At 56.6% G+C, this 18,669-nt stretch overlaps 1 protein-coding gene across 6 annotated transcripts in view; it reads left to right on the forward strand.

The window, feature by feature from the left end:
- NFIX (nuclear factor I X) overlaps positions 1-18,669 on the forward strand; it is a 96,043-nt gene that overhangs the window by 61,375 nt on the left and 15,999 nt on the right. For 5 of the 6 annotated variants that reach the window (XM_036239715.1, XM_036239720.1, XM_036239718.1 and 2 more), the window contains 5 exons: positions 13,268-13,330; positions 13,612-13,686; positions 14,045-14,165; positions 15,563-15,699; positions 18,211-18,333. In XM_036239715.1, coding sequence (XP_036095608.1) covers positions 13,268-13,330; positions 13,612-13,686; positions 14,045-14,165; positions 15,563-15,699; positions 18,211-18,333 — 519 coding nt within the window. The remainder of the gene's footprint in view (positions 1-13,267; positions 13,331-13,611; positions 13,687-14,044; positions 14,166-15,562; positions 15,700-18,210; positions 18,334-18,669) is intronic. The other variant, XM_036239719.1, reaches the window with a different exon arrangement.

The following is an 18,669-nucleotide window of genomic DNA, read 5'->3' on the forward strand; positions in this document are numbered from 1 at the left end:
CCACATGCTCCCAGCTGCAAGCATGCATACATGCTCTCAGCTCCCAGGATTCACACACTTCAGGGTTTTCACATGCACTCACACACAGAAAAATATGGGAAGTCTGTCCTGCCTTAATTGAATAAAAGGCCTGGGGTTTGGCAGGACATTGTGTATCTGAGCTGCAGCTTCTTGCAGAAATTTCAATGCCCCTGGATAGGACAGGTCAGGCTCCCTGTGATTCCAGCTGCTGCTGCTCCTCTTTCTTTCCCCTTCCCCCCACTTCCTAGGCCAGAGGCCCAGGGAGGGCAAGGTTGGTGACACCCCACTCTCCCTTCTCTTACCACCTTGCTTTCCATTACTGCAGATAGGAGACTGGGGTCTCCTGAGGAGCAGGTACGCACCCAGCATGAGGCCAGTGGACTGTCTGGAGCAGAATGGTCCAGGTCAATCCCCCATTCCAGGTTTTCTGTTGCCCAGGCATAGGGTGGGAGCTGAAGGAGTTGGGAACAGGATGCACTTCTTGACCACGTCTAAAGCCACCAAGCTCTGCCTGAAAAGTCCGAGGGCTCTGGGGAACCTGCATCCCTACGGGAATGGCCAGAGGATAGGGTGGAGGTGCCAGCAGAAGGCAGACAGTGCTTGGGGGACTGCCATCCCTCAGTTCCCTTCCCCCACCTGAGCCAATGGAGGTATGGGGGCGGGGCATGCTGTAGAGCAAAGGGGATGCTTTTCCGTGTCTCTCCCCTCCCACCCTTGCCCACCCCTCTTTGGCCTCAGCTTTGGTAGGTTCTGGGGGTGGACCTGTTCTCAGCTCTTTATCACCCCACTGTGGCCCCTCCTCAGGGAGCCAAGAGGTGAGATCAGGCCCTACCTCTCATCTGAGAGTGACCCCAACACCAGAGTCCAGCCCTCACTTTGAGGGAGCCCTGTAGAGCCACTCCTAGCCCAGAGCCCCGAAGGCATTGGAAAGGGCCATCTGGAATGGGTACAGATACCCCAGGGCCTCCCTGTGGACAAGAGGGGCATGCATGGCCAGCTAGCCTGTGACTCCTGGGGCATCACTTCTTAGCACATGCCACCCTCTTAGGTCATGCCTTGGTGGGGGGCCTGCTGCGTGCAGCAGCTGACTCTCAAACCCGGCACTTTAAGAGCAGCCTGGGCAAACTGAATGGCCAGCAGCGTCAGCGTCCAGCGGGCCTTTTGGAGGGGCCCAGCCCAGCCCAGCCCAGCCCCATATATGTGACCCTTGGTGCTTGGGCAAGGCAGGAGGTAGGGAGCAATCCTCCCCTGGCTGCTCCACCGGCCGGCAGGAGGACTACGAGAAGGATTGGGGGACCGGGGAAGCAGCCTGGCCCAGTCCGGAGCCCTGAGAAGCAATCTGAACTGGCCAGGGTCAGGGGGGTGTGGGGGGGCAGCCTCACCTCAGCTAACCTCCCCGCTAAACAAAGGGGCCTTTCTCCATGCCCGCCGGGGAGGGTGTGCCTGCCCGACTGCTGCCGCCACTGCAGAGAGCGCTGGTGTGTGTGTTTTTTTCCTTCCTGACTTTTCTCCTTTTCTCTCCCTCTCTTTGGTTCCTGATCTCAGACTTTCAATCTCCATTTTTCACTTTCGGGGGGTGGGTGGGGGGGGGGCAGGAATCTTCCTCTTCAAGCGTTTATCAAGCGCAGAGGCAGGTCTGTGCTGCCAAAAGGTGGGGACTTCGTGGCCGTGTTGGGAACGCTCCTGAGGTCACGCGGCGGCAGATTCGCCCGCACCGGGGGCAGCCCCCGCTCTGAGGGAGGCGGGCGGGGGACGCAGAGCCGCGGTGGCGGCCGCGCAGGGTGATCCTGGGCTCGCTGGATCCCTCCACCCCCAGCCATGCACCTGGCAGCCCCCCACCCCCCGCTTCTCCTCGCTTGCCATTCCCCGGCCCCCTTCCATCCGGCCCCCGCACCGCAAGCTGTTCCTAATCAATGAGGACGGGAAGCACGGCCCTCACATCGCATCACGGGATGTGCTTGGCAGCGGCAGCAACAGGAGCCTCTCGGGCAGCACAACCCGGGGTCCGAGTGGCCCGGGCCTGGCCAGGTCCTTCCTGCTCCGGCCTCGCAGGTGTGGAGAGGGAACACGGGACCCTAGAAACCGGAGCGGGCGGTGCACAGGTTCGCCGCCCCCGCGCCGCCCGGCCGCAGCCGACCCAGGAAAGCTAGCGTTAACTCGCTGCGCCACCTAGCTACGGCGTCCGGGAGTGCAGCGCGCGGCTTCCTTGGGGTGCGGCCCTTGAGCCCCGCGGCCCGGCTGCCTGGGAAGCTCCCTTTGGTCTTTCGGGACGTTGTGAGTGGGGAATTTGGCACCTGCCAGCCTGTTGGGTATTGTTTTTGTCCCTTCAGCAACCTGGACTGTCCCAGTTCTGAGACTGGGTTGCTGCCTCTTACCAAGTGCCAGGCTCCACATACTGTGTGGGTCCAGGTTCCTCGAAGATACCCCTTGGCCGCTCCTCAGGATCAAAGCAACGCTGAAATATAGGGTCCTGGAATCTGCCCCCTGTCCTTGTCCTATCATGCCTTTATGTTTGCTGCTTTACAGTGTATAAAACCATCACTTCTTCTCCACTAGCTTTCTGCTCACATTGCACCATCTCACCCTGCAGTCTGAGGCAAGCCTGAGTCGTGTTGCACAGGGAGTGAGAGGAGTCCCTGAGACACGCTGGGTGTGCAATAGCAGCAGGTCTAGGATTTAGACTTCAGGCTCCTGATTCCAGGTCCAGGGCTCCTTCCAGTATCAGAGCATTTCAGTGTCTTGGGAGGCTACCTGCCCACCCACCCATTCTGCCCTGCCTGGGTTCTCAGAGCTGAGTTGGAGATTTAGAGTCAAAGGCCCAAATTTCTCATGTCTCCTCTGAACAGTGGCTGCCTTAAAGCCTCCAGGAATGGGAGAGAAGCAGGCCTGCTAGAGTGCTACCCTGCTCTGCCCTTAACGGAGAGACTCTGGTTCCTTCCTCTGGTCAGTCCAGCCTTCGAGCACCGGAGCCAGTGTGTCCAGTCCTGTGCACAGGCCCATTTGGTCTTTGCAGGAAAATTAGAAGTACTGGGGTTCCACATCACTTCCATGGGTGTGAGGGTTAAGGGTTGGGTCTGCAGGAAAAGTGCCCTCTCCTCGGGAGGGGAAAATGACAGCTAACTGGGCTTCTGCCCTCTGGGTTGTCAGTGTAGCCATGGTTGAAAGAAGGATGTAGAGCCCTGGCTGGTTTGGCTCAGCGGTTGGAACTTCAGCCTGAGGTCCAGAGGGACCTGGGTTTGGTTCCCACTAAGGGCATGTACCCTGGTTGCACTTCGTCCCCGGCCCTCGTTGGGTGGTGCGGGTGGCAGCCACTTGATGTGACCCTTTCACATCGATGTTTCTCTCTCTCTCTCTCTTCCTCTCTCTCCCTCCCACTCTACCTGAACAAAGAACAAAAAAATGTCTTTGGGTGAGGATAAAAAAACAGAAGAAGAAAGAAGGATGTAGAAGGGTCTTTTCAGAGTCTTGTTATCCATTCCAACTGTGCTTTGAGGTGTGAGGGATACAGTAGTAAAAAACATGAACAGGCCTTGACCCCAAAAGGGCTGATGGTCAGGTGGGATGCTCCTGGTCAGGACCCACCAGCCTGGGAAACCTGGCGGCCAGGTTCTTGGGGCTCTTGTGCTGTCCCAACTAGTGTCTCCAACTCCCCCAGCCCTGGCCCAGCCAGAGGCTCACAGTATGGGTGGGATTTGAATGGAAGGGCTAATGGGCTTCCAGCCTCCAAGCAGGAGAAAGGCTTCACTTAGACATTTGATTATGGCATCCCTTTATGTTTGTTGCTCTTCTGGGAATCAGAGTCTGTCTCCCCAGGCAAGGCAAGTCCCCAGTAGAGGATGCTCCTTTGGGGTCACCAGCCTGGGAGTCGGGTACTGTCTCTTAGAAGATTGAGGAAGTTAGAGCACCTGAAGATGGGAAACAGGTGGCCTCTGCCTGCTCCTGCTTCCCCATGGGGTGAATGGAGATAGGTGGGTTCTCTTTCCCATCCCTACCAATCTCTGCCCCATCTGGCCTCCTTTCCTAAGTGAGAAGATGCTGAGGGTGGGGCCTTCCCCTGGACAGACCTGAGAGTGAATTTCCTCTCTGTAGGGACTTGCATTTCCCATCTTCTTTTCTTAACCATTTGTTCCTTCTCTATACCTCCTTCTGGTGCTCTGCCTCTCCTCTCCTCCCCAAAACGTTGTCAGGGTCTCCCCAGCCCCATGCCCTGCTGAGCACCCTCCAGACAGATGCTGGCAGCTGGATGCAGCCCCAGCAGTTGTGCTCACGGAGCCCTCCTGAGTTTGTTTGTTTTTTAATTCCTCACTCGAGGATATTTTTCTATTTATCATTAAGTAGAGTGAGAGGGTGGGGACAGAGACAGACAGAGAAATATCGATGTGATAGAGACACACCAACTGGTTGCCTCCCACGTGACCCGACCAGGGCCTGGGACTGAACCGCAACTGAGGCACGTGCCCTTGACCAGGATCAAACCTGAGACTCATTGGTCCTCCGGCTGACGCTCCAACTGCTGAGCCAAACGGCCAGGGCACCCCTGAGTATTTTTAGGGAAATTTTCTACCTTTTTGTTTTTTGTTTTTAAAGCTGTCATTTTCTCCTATGCTTTCTCTTTCTCTACTTTCTCCCCCCTTTCCTCGCCTCTCTTGGAACCTTCTACTTCTCTGATTCTTTCTATTGCAACCAGTGTCTCTCTTTGAACTGCTTTGCTTTGGCCCTGGTTTTCTATCTTGGCCCCTCTCTCTCTCTCTTATAGTTTTAATTTTGTCTTTTTGTCTGTCTCTTGCTCTGGGGTTTAATGTCGCCTTCTCTCCTTTCCCTATACTCCTGCTTGTCCTGGACATGTCACTTAAGTGGCCTCCAGAGCTTCTGCTTCCCCCTTCTCATCTGGGGTTGGCCTCAGCTCCTTCACAAATAATTAGACCAAGGGCAAGTGTATTTAGGGGGTGGGGGAGGGTGATGCCTGGCCCTGGGAGGTGGGGACACTATTAATAGTCCTAAGATCAGCTGGAGGTGGGGGGTGGTTGTCTAGCCTGGCCTGGCCTAGGCAGCTCAAAGGATCAGCAAGGGCAGTGCTGGAAATAGAAGGATGCGGGTGAGGGAGCAGCTCTGCAGGCCCCTAGACTGGATGTGGGTGCCTGTTCCCCACAGGCCTCCATTTTTCCTTGGCATGTGGAGTGTAGGGGGCATTCTCTAATGTCACTTTCTATCCATCAGGTTGGGGAGGGGACAGAAGCTTCGGGGCCTTGGAGTCAATTTTCTGGACCCCGCCATCACATGACTCCTGGCCTCAGGCTCTCCTGGAAATGCTGGCTCCAGTTGCCAGCTGGGTCGGGCACAGGCAGGCGCTGCTAGGAGAGGTGCCCAGCCACAGGTGGGCAGTGCCTATGCTCAAGGTGTCCTTAGTTCTCTCTATCCTCAGGGCTGGGGTAGGATGGGCAGCACCTTCAGAATGCAGAGGCACCAGCATTTTCTCCCCTTCCTCATTGGCCTTGCCCACCTTTTAACTTTCCCTTTTCCTGCCTCTCTTCTACCATTTTCAATATGGTGACCATCCCGAGACCATCTACTGGAGCTGCTGACAGTGTGGAGGGATACACCTGTAGAAGGTGTCGGCTCTGCCTTTCATTTGCAGAGCAACCTCTCTGCCCTCTTTGCAGATAGTAATGGACTAGGCCCTAAGGGAGCCCCTCAGGTCACTGACCCTGGACCCTGGTGTGAGACACCAAAAATTATAATCTAGGGCAAATTTAATGTGTCCTAATGAGCTCCTGTGGGAGGGAACTAAGAGTTAGCATTTCAACTGAGCCCAGAGGAGGAGTCAAGTTTCAGCCAATGGAGGTGTGAAGGGAAATGGTGACCCAGGAGGAAGGACAATTGGTGTTCATGGAGCTCCTACTGTGAGCTAGGGCCCTGGGCTAAGAATTTTATACCCTTTTTTTCTCATTTATTCAGTGCCCAGGAACCCTAGGGGGCGGGCGGTATCTCCAATTCACAGACGAGGAACAGTTCAGAACTTGACCAGGGTCACTGGGCCGGTAGGTGGAGTTCACAATGTGAACTCGGGAATCCTTGCCACTGTTGCTAGTTGCCCACTTCCATTTCCCTTACCTGGCTGCTCATGTGCCCTCTTTGCCCTCTCTGTGCTGGGGTATCCTCAGTAGTAGAGCACCATTGTGCCCCCCCCCCCTTGGGTGGGCACAGGGTCCAGACCAAGGACACCTTCCTAGGTAGGCCAAGGGCAAGCTCGGGGCAGAGGTGGAGAGGAGCCCAGGGCTGGGGCCTCCTGCCATCCTCCATCTTCCTGCAGGTCCCTCCTTTGCCTCCTTCAGTGGTAGCTGCTTCACCTTCAGTACCTCTCTGGTGGTGACTTCCTAGCCCTTGGGCACCTCTGGAACATCAGGATGCTGTTACTGCCAGGCCCTGGGTCTGTTTGTTCACTCTTCTGACAACCTCTGAGCACTGATGTCTGAGGTGGGAGGGTGGGGTCAGCACTGGGTCTCCTGCAGGCCCACCTGCGTCTCCCAGTGCTGCTGTGGGTGGGAAGGATGGCCTCATTTGTTCATACTGGCCTGGACTCTGTTCAGCTACTGGGTACTCTGTTCTGCACTGAGGTGTGTCTCTCCTCTCTTGTTTGTTGGCCACTGTTTTATTCCTTGCGGATGAGCAGCTGAGTACCCAGTTCCCCCAGGCTTCAGTACCCAGGTCCTGTCACTAATTCTTCCTGGGCTGGGGGCAGCACTAAGGAGGGGTCTCCCAGAAGGTACAGAGAACGCTGAGCAGCTCACACCACAGGAGCACCCTGGAGGTCCCAAGGCTGTTGTCCTGAGTCCAGCCATCTGATCCCACTCTGCTGGCCTCCTGGGCACCAGATGAGCCCACAGACTTGCCTTATCCTCCCTTCCCATAGCTTCACTGCAGGGCGCTACTGCAGTGAAGTTTAGTCCCTTGCTCCTGTGGGACCCCACACAGCATCCGTGGAGGCAGGGTGGGTTGAGGTGGAGAAGACAGTGCTGTTGGGGTCAGGGACCAAGACTGGAATGTCCCATCCAGAGGCTAACCCTGGCCTGCCAGGTCCCTGTGGCCTGATCTTCTGTCTTAACCCCACCCCACCTGTCCTGACCTTCCTTGAGCCCAGGCCCCAGGGACAGCCAGAGCAGGTCTAGACCACCTGTGTACTGTGGGTATGATTGGACCTCTTCCCTGTTACATAGCCCCTCTTCCTCTGCACAGGTGACTCAAGTCAAAGGCTCAAACTCCTTTGGATCTATGAGGGAGAAGGAATGAGAAAAGGAGGGATGAGGGGGACATGTCTCCCTACCCTGCCTGTACCCCCACCCACAGCTTGAGGACTGTGCTCAGGTCAGACTTCTGCCTCCAACCACGTTGGGGTGTAGGAATGACAGAGGAGGGAGAAACCTCAAGATGGCTCCAGCGCCCGCACCAATGCACACTGGCTTGTGGAGGTGGAGTGAGGAGTGGCAGGAAGAAGGGGAAGATCCTAGAAGCCCCCTGGGCCTGGCCCAGGTTGAGCGCCATCCCCCACCCCTCACCGCCCTCTGGCTGCCCTGACTTCTCAAGGACTTCCTGGTCTCTAGTCTCCTGTTTGCTGAGATGGGGAGAACCCCTCTGTGACCCGTCCTCCTAGCCCCCCATCCGTCCTACTCCCCTCCTCAGGGTGTCTCAGATTCTGGGACTTAGGTTTCAAGAGGCACAATAGTTATATTCTCCGGCTCTGATTGCTGCAGGCCGGGCCTCTGGCTCTCCTTGAGATTGGGTTTCCAGTGCCCTGGACGCTCCGGAATTGCAGAGGAGTGGGGGAGGGGCTGTGCCACACTGTAGAGGGCCAAGCAGCTTCTGAATTGCATCGGTCCTTCAGAGGACAGTAACCCCAGAACAGAGCACACCCCACCTGCTTCTTGAACTTCAGGCCTGGGGAGAGCCAGGGGAAGGACAGGTGGAAGGACAGGAGGGCTGTCCTCCCCAGTCCCCAAAAGCCAGTGTTCAGGGCATAGTTGTGGGGGGTTTCCTCTCTGGCCTGGTGTTTAGCACAGAGCATGTTGAGCCCAGTAGGACCACAGCTCTGAGTGAACCACTCACTCCACCCCTGCAGGATAGCAGAACTGGCTGGAGGCATCTCCAAGTTGTGCTGGCCTGAGTGTCTGCTTGTGTTGGGGTACGCATGTAGGGGTGTGGGCGAGCCAGGTCTGTGCACCCCTCTCAACCCTGAAGAAATCCCTGCATCAGTGATGTGCATGGGGGCAGCCAGCCAGCAAGTTACATTTGGCCTTTTCTTAGAGGAGTCTGTCTCGAGTAGGAGCTGAGGCAGAGTTCTTCGCTGCAGCATGCAGGAATTCCTCCCTCACCTAGTGGGAGCCATAAATATCTCCCTGCCTGTGAGTGGAAATATATATAAAAACATTCTGTCAGTCGGGGTTCATATGCAGCACTGGGCTCCTCCTGGCAGCTGGAGCTTCCCCCGCCAGAACTCTGATGAAGAGGCAGAGTTCTCTTGGAAACATGCACACGTGTGCACACGCACACACATGTGCAAATAGGCAGGATCAGGAGAGGAAACTGGACTGGATACAGGGAAAGTGAAGGAGAAGGAAGACAGAGAGTGGGTGTGGAGTCAAGACAGAACAGATTCAGAGGGAAAGGCTGAGCTGGATGAAGGAAGTAGGGAGCCTCAAGGGCTGAGAAGGTAGAGCAGGTCAGGGGTAAGACAAACAGTACTAGGCGCGTTGGCTGCTGTTCCAGGGGATATGGAGGGACCTAAGGAAGAGAGGAGCCCACACTGCCAACCATCAGCTGAGCCTCACCCAGGTCTGGGTGATGTACCAGGCTGTCTGCTGGTCCACAAGCCACTGACACAGTGGGTGACCAATGACATGTGTGCAGGTGAATGGAGAACAGGCCCTCCAAATTCAGAGCCTTGCTCTGAGGTGCCCATTTGGGCCCACGCCGAGGTAGTCCACGATTTGTCACCTTCTCCTGCATAGTCCTCTGTTCTGGGAGCCTCCTGGGTGGCCAGAGTCCTTAGGCACCGTGGCAGACGAGTCCTCTGCCTTAGAGATGTGGGCCACATGAGTAGCCCAGGTCCTAAGAGGAAGATCTGTGGAGGACAGTCAGCAGAGCATGCTCTCATGTATGACACAAGCTAGCCTGACCCCCTGGCAACATCCAGAACAAGCTGTGGACTCCAAAATTCTTTCCAAACCTGGCCCAGGGGCAGGGGCCCTGATGCCTCCCCACCTAGGCATCTGTTCTCAGACATAGTGGCTGGATTTGGTTTTGAGGAGGCTAATAGGATGGGCATCATGGGAGGAAGCTCAGAGGCAGAAGGTGGTCTTCAGCGCAGGAAGGAGGAAAGTATTGAGTTGTCTCCGGGCTGAGGGAGATGACAGTGCCCCTGGCCCCTCTGTCCTATCTGCAGTCTCTCCAGGAATTTAAGGCAGCTGGTCTCTGAAGAGAGTGTTTAGGCAAGGGGGTCTGGGTTTCTGTGCTGGCCTCAGTCAGGGTGGCCCTGATCTGAGGGCATGTGCTTAGGATTCCCATTGCTCTGGTGACCAGGCCAGAGAGAATACTGAGGCTGGAAACACTGCCAGGGGATGTGGCCCTGAAAGCTGAGGAATCAGAGTGACAGTCTCCGGGATGTGGGCTGGGCAGGAGAGAATAAAAGATGGAGCCGGGCACCTGCCCGCCTTGTGCCAGCCAACACCGTCCTGCCCCTCCACTGGTCTGCAGGCCACCAGCTGGCCTATTGTCCCCAGTGAGGAAGCAGACACTGGAGGGGGTCTCCCATGTGGCAGGAGCTCACTCATGCACGCCTGCCTGGCAGGGACTGCCAGAGGAGAGCCACCCCGTGCTGGGTCAGGGGCGAGGGGAGAAGGGGGGCATCGGAGAGAGGAACCCCCACCGTGTAGCAGTCAGGTCTCCTCCTGTGCTGTTGGCAGGGGGCAGTGCGTGGGGCCTGCGAACAGGAGATAAAGAGTTCAGGCAGAGGGTTTTCTCTCACTAACCGTGGATTTGTGTGTTTGTTCAGCTGGTGGTTCTGATAAGCCCCATTCTGCCAGATAAAAGCTGAGCAGCCATGAGGCGGGGCCTGGAGCCTTCCTCCTGTCTGCCCTGAGGCCTGGGGTTATCCCCTCCCCCGGGGAGCCCAGACAGGGAAGGGTGTCAAGGTGCTGGGGTGTTGTGTGCTCCCTGGAGGCTGTCCAGAGCAGACCCTGATTTCAGGACATGGCTCCCCAAAGTGTCCCTTGTGTAAGAAAGCTGGCCCAGTGGTATTCCCCTCCCCCACCTCTAGGTGGAGAGGGTTCTCCTTGCCCTCCCTGGGAGCCTGTGCACCCAACAGCCTGTCTGGGCCCTGCAGCCCCCTCCCCAGCTACATGCCTGGGCAGGGTGGGTGGACATAGGCCGGCTCCCATCACCGCCTGTCCTGTTGGGGGGGATTCACTCTTGCTGAACTAGCAGAGCCCTTGGGCCTAGGGATGGCCCGTGGGGGCTTCAGCCGCCTTGAATGTAGCATGGTGTCCCCAGGCCCCTGTCTGCAACCCTCCCTGGCCCCTCCCTGGCCCTGCAGGAGGGGAGGAAGAAGCTTGTGCGGCTGGAGCAGGACAGCGGGGCCTGGGCCACAGCTGCCCGAGCCGTGGGGCTGGCTTCTGTGCCTCTGAGCCTGAGTCCAGATTTCCAGCGTCTGCCTTTTGTCCAGGGCCGAGCCGAGCGTGTGAGGCTGGCGGTGTGGCATCGCGGGCCGCCAGCCTAACATGGCTGCCAAGGCTAAGATGGCTGCCAGCAGCGGCCCGAGGCGCGTGGCAGCAGCCTCGCCCGCCCGCGCTCATCGCCCTTCCTCTTGCTTCTCTACAGGGAGCGCAGAGTCGTAGCAGCAGGAATGGTTCAGGCAGTGTCCTGGTTTAGAAGGACTTCCTGTTTGGTGCTCTCCTGGAGCCCCAATTGTCTGACTCAGTCGCGGGTCCACCTCCTTCTCTTTGTTGGGTTCTCTCCTCTTTCTGTCCCTGGGCTGGGTGTGCGTGTGCAAAAGGCTTTCCACCTCCACCGGCAGTTTCGGGAGACCAGAACCAATCTTGTGGGTGGACTCCAGGGTCTCCTCTGTCTCTCCCACTTCACGGATGCAGGTCTGGCTGGCTTGGTGGGGACTGAGTTGATGTGGGGACAGGTGGGCTTGGCAGCAGGGAGTCCCTGGGCAGCGAGGCTGGAACATGTGCCCCTTGCTGGGCTCCACAAGCTGGTCCTAAGGCTCTGCCCTTCCTGAGTTAGGAATTGGGGAAAAGGTGGCCCTGAGAGGGAGCAGGTTCAGGGCATGGGTCCAAGGAGGCCCTGGGGCGGGCTGCCTGCTGCCATGGCCCCTCACCTGCTCTCTCCTGGCCTGCCCCGGGCTTCAATCAGACCTAGAAAGCCAGCAATGGGCCAAGGTGAGAGAGTGACAGGAAATCACACCCACGAGATGCTATGGCATAGAGCCTGCCCTCCCCAAAACTGAGAAGGAGGTCTTGTGAGTTCCCTCCAGAGCAGAGTGCCACTAACAAAGAGGTGGTCCAGGGTGGGATTAGCCATCTCCAAACACACCACAGGTGCGAGTGCGTGGGGCAGTACAGAAGGAAGAACCCCAGACTGGAGGGGGTGAGGGGTACCCATTAGCATTTTCTTTTCAAACCTCCATTTTCTTTATTTATGACATGATTTATTATTATTAAATTTTTTATATTTATTGATTTGAGAGAGAGGGAAACATCGATTTTTTCTACCCATTTATGCATTCATTGGTTGACTCTTGTATATTCCCTGACTGGGGATGACACTCTAACTAACTGAGCTACCCAGCCAGGGCACCTTGTTAGATTTTTTTTAATGCCATGCTAAAACATAATAATAGTCCTGGCCAGGTAGCTCAGTTGGTTAGAGCATCGTCCCAATATGTCAAGGTTGCAGGTTCGATCCCCAGTCAGGGCACATACAAGAATCAACCAATGGATGCATGAATAGCGGAACAACAAATCTATGTTTCGCTCTCTTGCTTGCTCCCTTTCTATCTATCTAAAATCAATCAATACATTTTTTAAAAATATTTTTAATTTAACAAGTAAAGGATGGGGAAGGTGGGGCCTGAAACCATCCTGGGGCAGCCTGGCCTTTCCCACTGGCCAAACTGAAGCAGGTGGCCAGGAACTGGCCTGAGCTGTGGTGGGGCCTTTGCTCTGAGAAGGCTGCTGTTCTGCCTGCCAGGCCTCGTGGGAGCCCACGTTGCCCTTTAGGAATCTCCTTGCTGGTCATTCCCTGATGTGAACAGCTCAGTTGTGAGGTGGGTAGGGGGACAGATTCCCGGCCAGTAAGCTGACCTTGGGGTGATAGGTGAGACCAGGAGGCAGGATCACTCCAAAGAGTGGGGCAAATCCCTGGCCAACACCTGTGCCCAGTTTTCCCAATGCCACCCCCATGTTGTCCCCCTGCAAGCAGCTGATTCTTTACCAAGTGCCTGCCTTCCTCCTGCCCCACAACCTGCCTTGCCCCCCCTTCACCCTCTCACCAGCTGTCGTGCCCAAGCAGGCATTCTGGAGGTCCCTGTTGTGCCCCTGGCACACAAAGCTTTGAGGATCTGGGCGGTGGAGCGGGGGGCTTTCCCAAGCTCAGCAAAATATTCACACACACACTCCACCCTGCCCCCAGCCCTCTGTGAACTCCTACTGCACAATGGGCCCTTGTTTCAGGGCTCCCTCTGAGCAGCTGTGGCACTGGGGCATGAGACAGCCCAGACAGGCTGGCACAGAGCGGGCGACAGCGTCAGGGCAGACCTCCCCCTTCCGTGTTGCCAGGCACTGCCTGTAAGCATAAAGGTGAGGTGGGGGTGGCTCAGGCAGACAGGAATGGCTCTAATTAATGAAGTGAGAGAAGGAAGGGGCGTTTCTCTGAGCATTTGAGGCGGGTGGAGGATGGAGAACCCTTGGGTCTATTCCAGTTGTGCAGGATGGTCACTGGCTTCTCTCCTAGGCGCCCTCCTCGCCCTGACTGTTGGCCAGTGCTGCTCACCCATTAGCAGTTTTTTCCCCAGGGCACACTGGGGTGCTACTGGCATCTAGTGGGTGGAGGCCAGGGGTGCTCCCAAACACCTTGCAGTGCCTAGGAAGCCCCACCACAGTAGAGTAGTCCCTGTAAACATGGCCGGAGAGGTAGCTATTTGTGGGGCACTTTGGTCTTGACCCATCCCTCAACTTTGTGTCTCCTGCAGAATCCGGACAATCAGATAGTTCAAACCAGCAAGGAGATGCGGACATCAAACCACTGCCCAACGGTCAGTGCCCCTGGCCCACCTGCCCTCCTGCCCATAACCTCCCTGCCTGCCCTGCCCCCCAGGCCCTCCTCTGTCTTCACCAGTTCTTCCTCTTTACTCCACTGTCCCTCAGCTGAATTATGGCTGCCAGCTGGAGGGGAGGGGACTTACCTTGAGCACACCCCATCTTCCCTGTAGACCAGAGAACTCCTGAGGGCCAGCCTGGGGTTTTGGGGGAGCAAGTGGGGAGGTGGGGAGAGCTAGCAGGCCGCCCCTCCTCACTGGCTCTTTTCCTTCCTCAGGGCACTTAAGTTTCCAGGACTGTTTTGTGACTTCCGGGGTCTGGAATGTGACAGAGCTGGTCAGAGTATCACAGAGTAAGTGATTCCTTCCTTCCTGGCCAGGGCTAAGTCAGCAGGGATTGGGTGAGGAGGTGGCCTTCTACTGATGGGGTCTTGCTGGGGGAGGGGCAAATAGGGTTTCCTGGGACCGTGTCTGCTTCACTGCCAGCAGGCTGTGGAGCAGAGGTGTCCAGAGAGTGGCATCTCTAATCTCTGCATTGGAGGAAAAAATGGGGGCTCTTCTCCAGTGAGCCCCAGCTAGGAGGAGGAGTTTTCCCCAGCAGGCTTGCAGTGAACTTGCCCTGGGGCTTCTGGGGAGCTGCTAATGGCAACAAAACAGGCTCCATAGGCCTCCCATACCTTCCGAACTAAGTTTTCTCTCGCTTCTTCCCAGCTCCTGTTGCAACAGCATCAGGGCCCAACTTCTCGCTGGCAGACCTGGAGAGTCCCAACTACTACAACATAAACCAGGTGACCCTAGGGCGGAGGTCCATCACCTCCCCTCCTTCCACCAGGTAAGCACAGTACCCTGGCCTTCCCTTGCCCTCCCCATGCCACCCGGCCATCTCGGAAGTTGTGGGCAGCTGTACTGCAGTTCCCTGGGTGCTTCAAAACGTCACCCCTTGTTTAGGGCACTGGTCCCATCCCCTTAACTTCTTGTTTTGTGCTGTTGTGGGCACTCGGCCCTGGGAACACAAACCTAAACAAGGCATGGCTCTGCCTGGAAGGCACTCCAGTGGGGATCCGAGGTCTCTCTCCTGGGAATGTGACATTTGAGTCCAGACCTACAGGAAGCTAGTGAGGGCATGGGGTGGACACTCCAGATAGAGAGAGTAGCCTCTGTCCCAGCTGAGGCTGAACAGGCTGGCAGAACCACCCTACGGAGGGCTTTGGAGGCCAGAGGAAGGTGTTTAGACTAAAAACCCACTGAAGGGTTTTAAGCCAGAGATGGTGGGGATGTGTGTTCCAGAAAGCACCTCCAGCCCTGTCTGATTGGCTCAACTGTTAGAGAGTCGACCAAAGGGTCTCAGATTTGATTCCGGTCATGGGCATCTACCTGGGTTATGGGTTCGATCCCTGGCTCAGGTTGGGTCATGCAGGAGGCAACCAATTGATGTGTCTCTCTCACATTGATGTTTCTCTCTTCCTCCTTCCCTCCCTTCTAATCTCTCTAAAAATCAATGTAAAAATATCCTCAGTTGAGGATTAACAAAAACAAAAAAAGCACCTCCAGCAGCCATGTGTGTGGGCAGGACCAACAGCCAGTTAGAGGCCCTCTGCCAGGCTGGAGGAAGGCCTGAGTCCTGGAGGTGGGGAAGTGGCATGAGGGAAGGGTGTAGCTGAGAGATGTTTGGGGGTGGACACAGTAGGCCCTGGTCAAAGCCAGCCGTGCAGGGCAGGGTGAGATCCTGTTCTTTTAAAAAAAATACTTGGATGTTTTGGTTCATTGTGAGGTTTTGGGTATTCAGTTTTATTTGTTTAAACATTGCATTAAAATATTATAGTATTTTCATATTTATAATATCTTGATGGAGTTTTGTGACATCATTGGGCATTCTCTTCCCCTCCCCCCTCCATGAGTGCCTCAGTTGCCTCACCTTGGCCCTGGGGACTGATGGGGCCAAGGAAGCAGCTGAGGGTTTTGCCCACTTCTTTCACTCTGGCAACTTGATGGATGATGGTATCAAGGACCAAGAAGGTGATCAAGAAGGAGAAGGAGGAGGAACAGGTGGGCTGGGCCCAAGGGGCTCTCGGGCTGGTCTGGTAGTGGACACAAACAAGTGCCCAGAGATGCTGCTGTCAGTAGGCACCTGCTCCCAACATGGAGAGCACTCAGTACAGGCTTCCTCAGCCTGAGTACCAGTACCTTGGCCCACCCTTTGCCCACCTGATCCCTTTCCTCCTTTCCCAGCACCACCAAGCGCCCCAAGTCCATCGATGACAGCGAGATGGAGAGCCCTGTCGATGATGTCTTCTATCCTGGGACAGGCCGCTCCCCAGCAGCTGGCAGCAGCCAGTCCAGCGGGTGGCCCAATGATGTGGATGCAGGTATGGGCGCAGCAGGGCCTGACCCAGAGCAAGGGGAGCCCTGAACCTCTTCTTTCCCCTCAGTTTACCTGGCGATTCTCTCACCAGTTCTCCCACTGTCGGTGGCACTGCCTGGCTTCTTGCCCCCTGATCTTCCAGTGGAGGGCAGTCCAGGCCGAAGAAAGGAGCAGAGGCGAGGAGCTTGGCTGTCACTGAGTGGGCAGCAGAGCCCAGTGGCGTGGCAGGAGGAAAGCAGAGGCCTCTGGTGCCCTGCAGTGGGGGCTGTGGCCTCCTCTTCAAAGCTTTCTTGGATTCCTTCTCTGGGTATTTCTGTAGGAAGGTTGCCCCAGCTCTGTGGTCTTCATGGTTTAAAGCATTCTCAAACTGGGCACAGCTGACATTTGGGGCTGGATTATTCTCTCTCTCGTAGGGCAACCTGTGCACTGTAGAGTGTAGAACAGCAGCCCTGGCCTCCACCCACTTGATGCCAGTAGTACACACACACCCCCACTTGGTATGATGGCAAAAAATGTCTCCAAACATTGTTGAATGTCCCCTGGGTAAGGGAGAATAGAATCTTCCCCAGCTGACTCAGCTGAGAACCGCTGGTTTAAAGGAACCAGCTTCACAGAAGGGAGCAGAATCTAGTAAAGAGTGAGCAGAACTGTCTTCAGGCCTCCCATCCCCGTCTAGCCACCCCCTTCCTGGTGAACCCACCCACTGTCACTTCCAGTCTTGCTGGGATGCATGGGCAGGATAGAAAGAGGTGTGCACATGAGTGTGTGTGTGCTTGTGTGCAGGTGTCGATGAGGAGGCTAGCTGCAGGATACTTCTTCCTGAAACACTGGTGGTTCAGCCTGTGTGTGTCCCTGAGAAGTGTGTCTGGGGCCGGGAGTACAGCCCCTCACCTGTGTGGGATGTGCACAGGTTACCTCTGCTCTGCTCAGGCCTGGGGATAGGGACTTTGTTTTCCAATGGGGCTTTTCCTGGTGTTTTCCAGATGTAACTCTATTGGGAAGGGCCAAGTGGATGGGCAGGGGCTGGGATGGGGCAGAAGCAAGACCAAAGGACAGAAATGTGTTGCCCCAGACACAGAATTGGCTTTTGCTCTTGGTTCCTCTGGAGGGGAGGAGGGCTCTCCTCCAGGTCTTGGGCTAAGGGAGCAGGCTTAGTCTCGCCTCTGGAACATCACTCCTCATGACTTTGGATGCCCTTGGAGGCAGGTGGAGGACATGGGCCAGCATAGTTCAGATATTTCCCTGGGGAACTTCGGGAGGTGTAAAGAGAAGTTGTTGAGAAGGTCCTGAAGACACCCCAGCCAGGCCTCAGTTAAGTGACTACTTCCATAAGGTATCGTGTGCCTTAAGGGCACATCCACCGTGGCTGTTGGCCCTCAGGCCCCTCTGCCCAGACCTAGTTCCCAGAGTCCTCCCTTCCAGGCTCCCGCTCTCCTTTCTTGGCTGTCTGCTGTAGTGCCCGCCACTTCTGCTCTTTCCTGCAGTGCTGCCACGCACGGCTCCCAGCATCCTTCTGCTGAAGCACCCCAGCTTCCTCTCCCCTCTTTTCCTCCTTACCCCCCTTCCTGTGCTGCTTCCCTGTGCTGAGACAAATCGCCAATTAAGCAGCCCAGCTGCAGGACAGGGAACAGCTGGGGAGGCACTGTGTGGCCTAGGGGACAGCTGTGCACAGCTGGTGGGGGTGCCCCCCCCCCCCCACAGTGCCAGCTATCAGGTGGCACACAGCTGCTGCCAGATAACACCTCTTCTGGCAGCTGGGAGTTCGCCCTTCCCCCTCCTCTTCCCTCTGTGGTTAAAATGGCTCTTATTTCTCTGTTCTGCAGCCGCTACCCCCCACCCAAACTGACTTGATTTGTGTCTCAAAGATGGCAGCTCAGGAGATCTGCTCCAGCTCCACCTTATCCCTCCCTCTCAGCCTGGGCACAGCCTCTGACCTCTGAGGCTCAGCCCAGAGAAGAGACAAGCTCCCTCAGAGGACCAGGCCCTGGGGCCCTGCTTTGTCATAGTGTTGTTTGGATGTGGTACCCACTGGGCACAGAGATAACCTTGGCTGGCAGCAGCAGAGTCCTAGACGGGTGTTCTCTGTGCCCCTGTGTCCTGTTGAATGCCACCCCATCTCTGGCACTGGGAGCAAAACAAAGCCTTGAAATGCCCCAGGCTCTGAGTCCCAGTGCCCTTCCTGGCCCCTGACCCTGCATCCCACCCTTTCATCTGTGCTCCCTGATCTCGTTTGTTATCTGCTTGTCAGGGGCAAGATGGGCCCCCATTCACCCCCTGACCAGCACACCCAAGTGCCTCATTTTCCTCTCCTGTCAGAAGCACCCAGTGCTGGCTGGTCTGCACACAGGGCCTGAGAACCAGCTGGATGGGGCAAAGGAGGCAGGAGGGAGCACGGTGGGGGAAGGGGCAGCCAGGAGAGGGCTGAGGAGAGGAGTGAGCTGCTGGCTTCCCGCCTTCCCTTGCTCCCGCCCTGGCCCAGCTAAACCTGCCCTGTGTTGCTGATTCCTCCCCCCAGGCCCGGCTTCTCTAAAGAAGTCAGGAAAGCTGGACTTCTGCAGTGCCCTCTCCTCTCAGGGCAGCTCCCCACGCATGGCTTTCACTCACCACCCGCTGCCTGTGCTTGCTGGAGTCAGACCAGGTGAGAAATGGGGGTCTGGAGGGGGGCCATGGGGGAGGTGGCAAAGCACTGAGGGGCAGCTGGCCAGGTGAAGGGGCCAGGGTCCATCAGAGTGACAGCCCCAAGCTCTCTGAGGGGGCTGTGGTATGACAGTGGGCGGGCATGGAAATGGACCCTCCCTCCACAGCAGCACTGACTGGAGAACCAGCCAGCCACTGGCCTCCTCACCTTGTTCCCAAGCACCCTTCTACTTACTTCTCACTGCCCATGCACACACGTGTGTACATGCTTGTGTGTGTGCGTACATGTGTGCATGTGCACGTACCGGGTACATGTGTGCACATGGGTGCATACATG

The sequence above is a fragment of the Molossus molossus genome, unplaced genomic scaffold (genome assembly GCF_014108415.1).
Source record: "Molossus molossus isolate mMolMol1 unplaced genomic scaffold, mMolMol1.p scaffold_m16_p_4, whole genome shotgun sequence".
In the NCBI taxonomy this organism is placed as follows: Eukaryota; Metazoa; Chordata; class Mammalia; order Chiroptera; family Molossidae; genus Molossus; species Molossus molossus.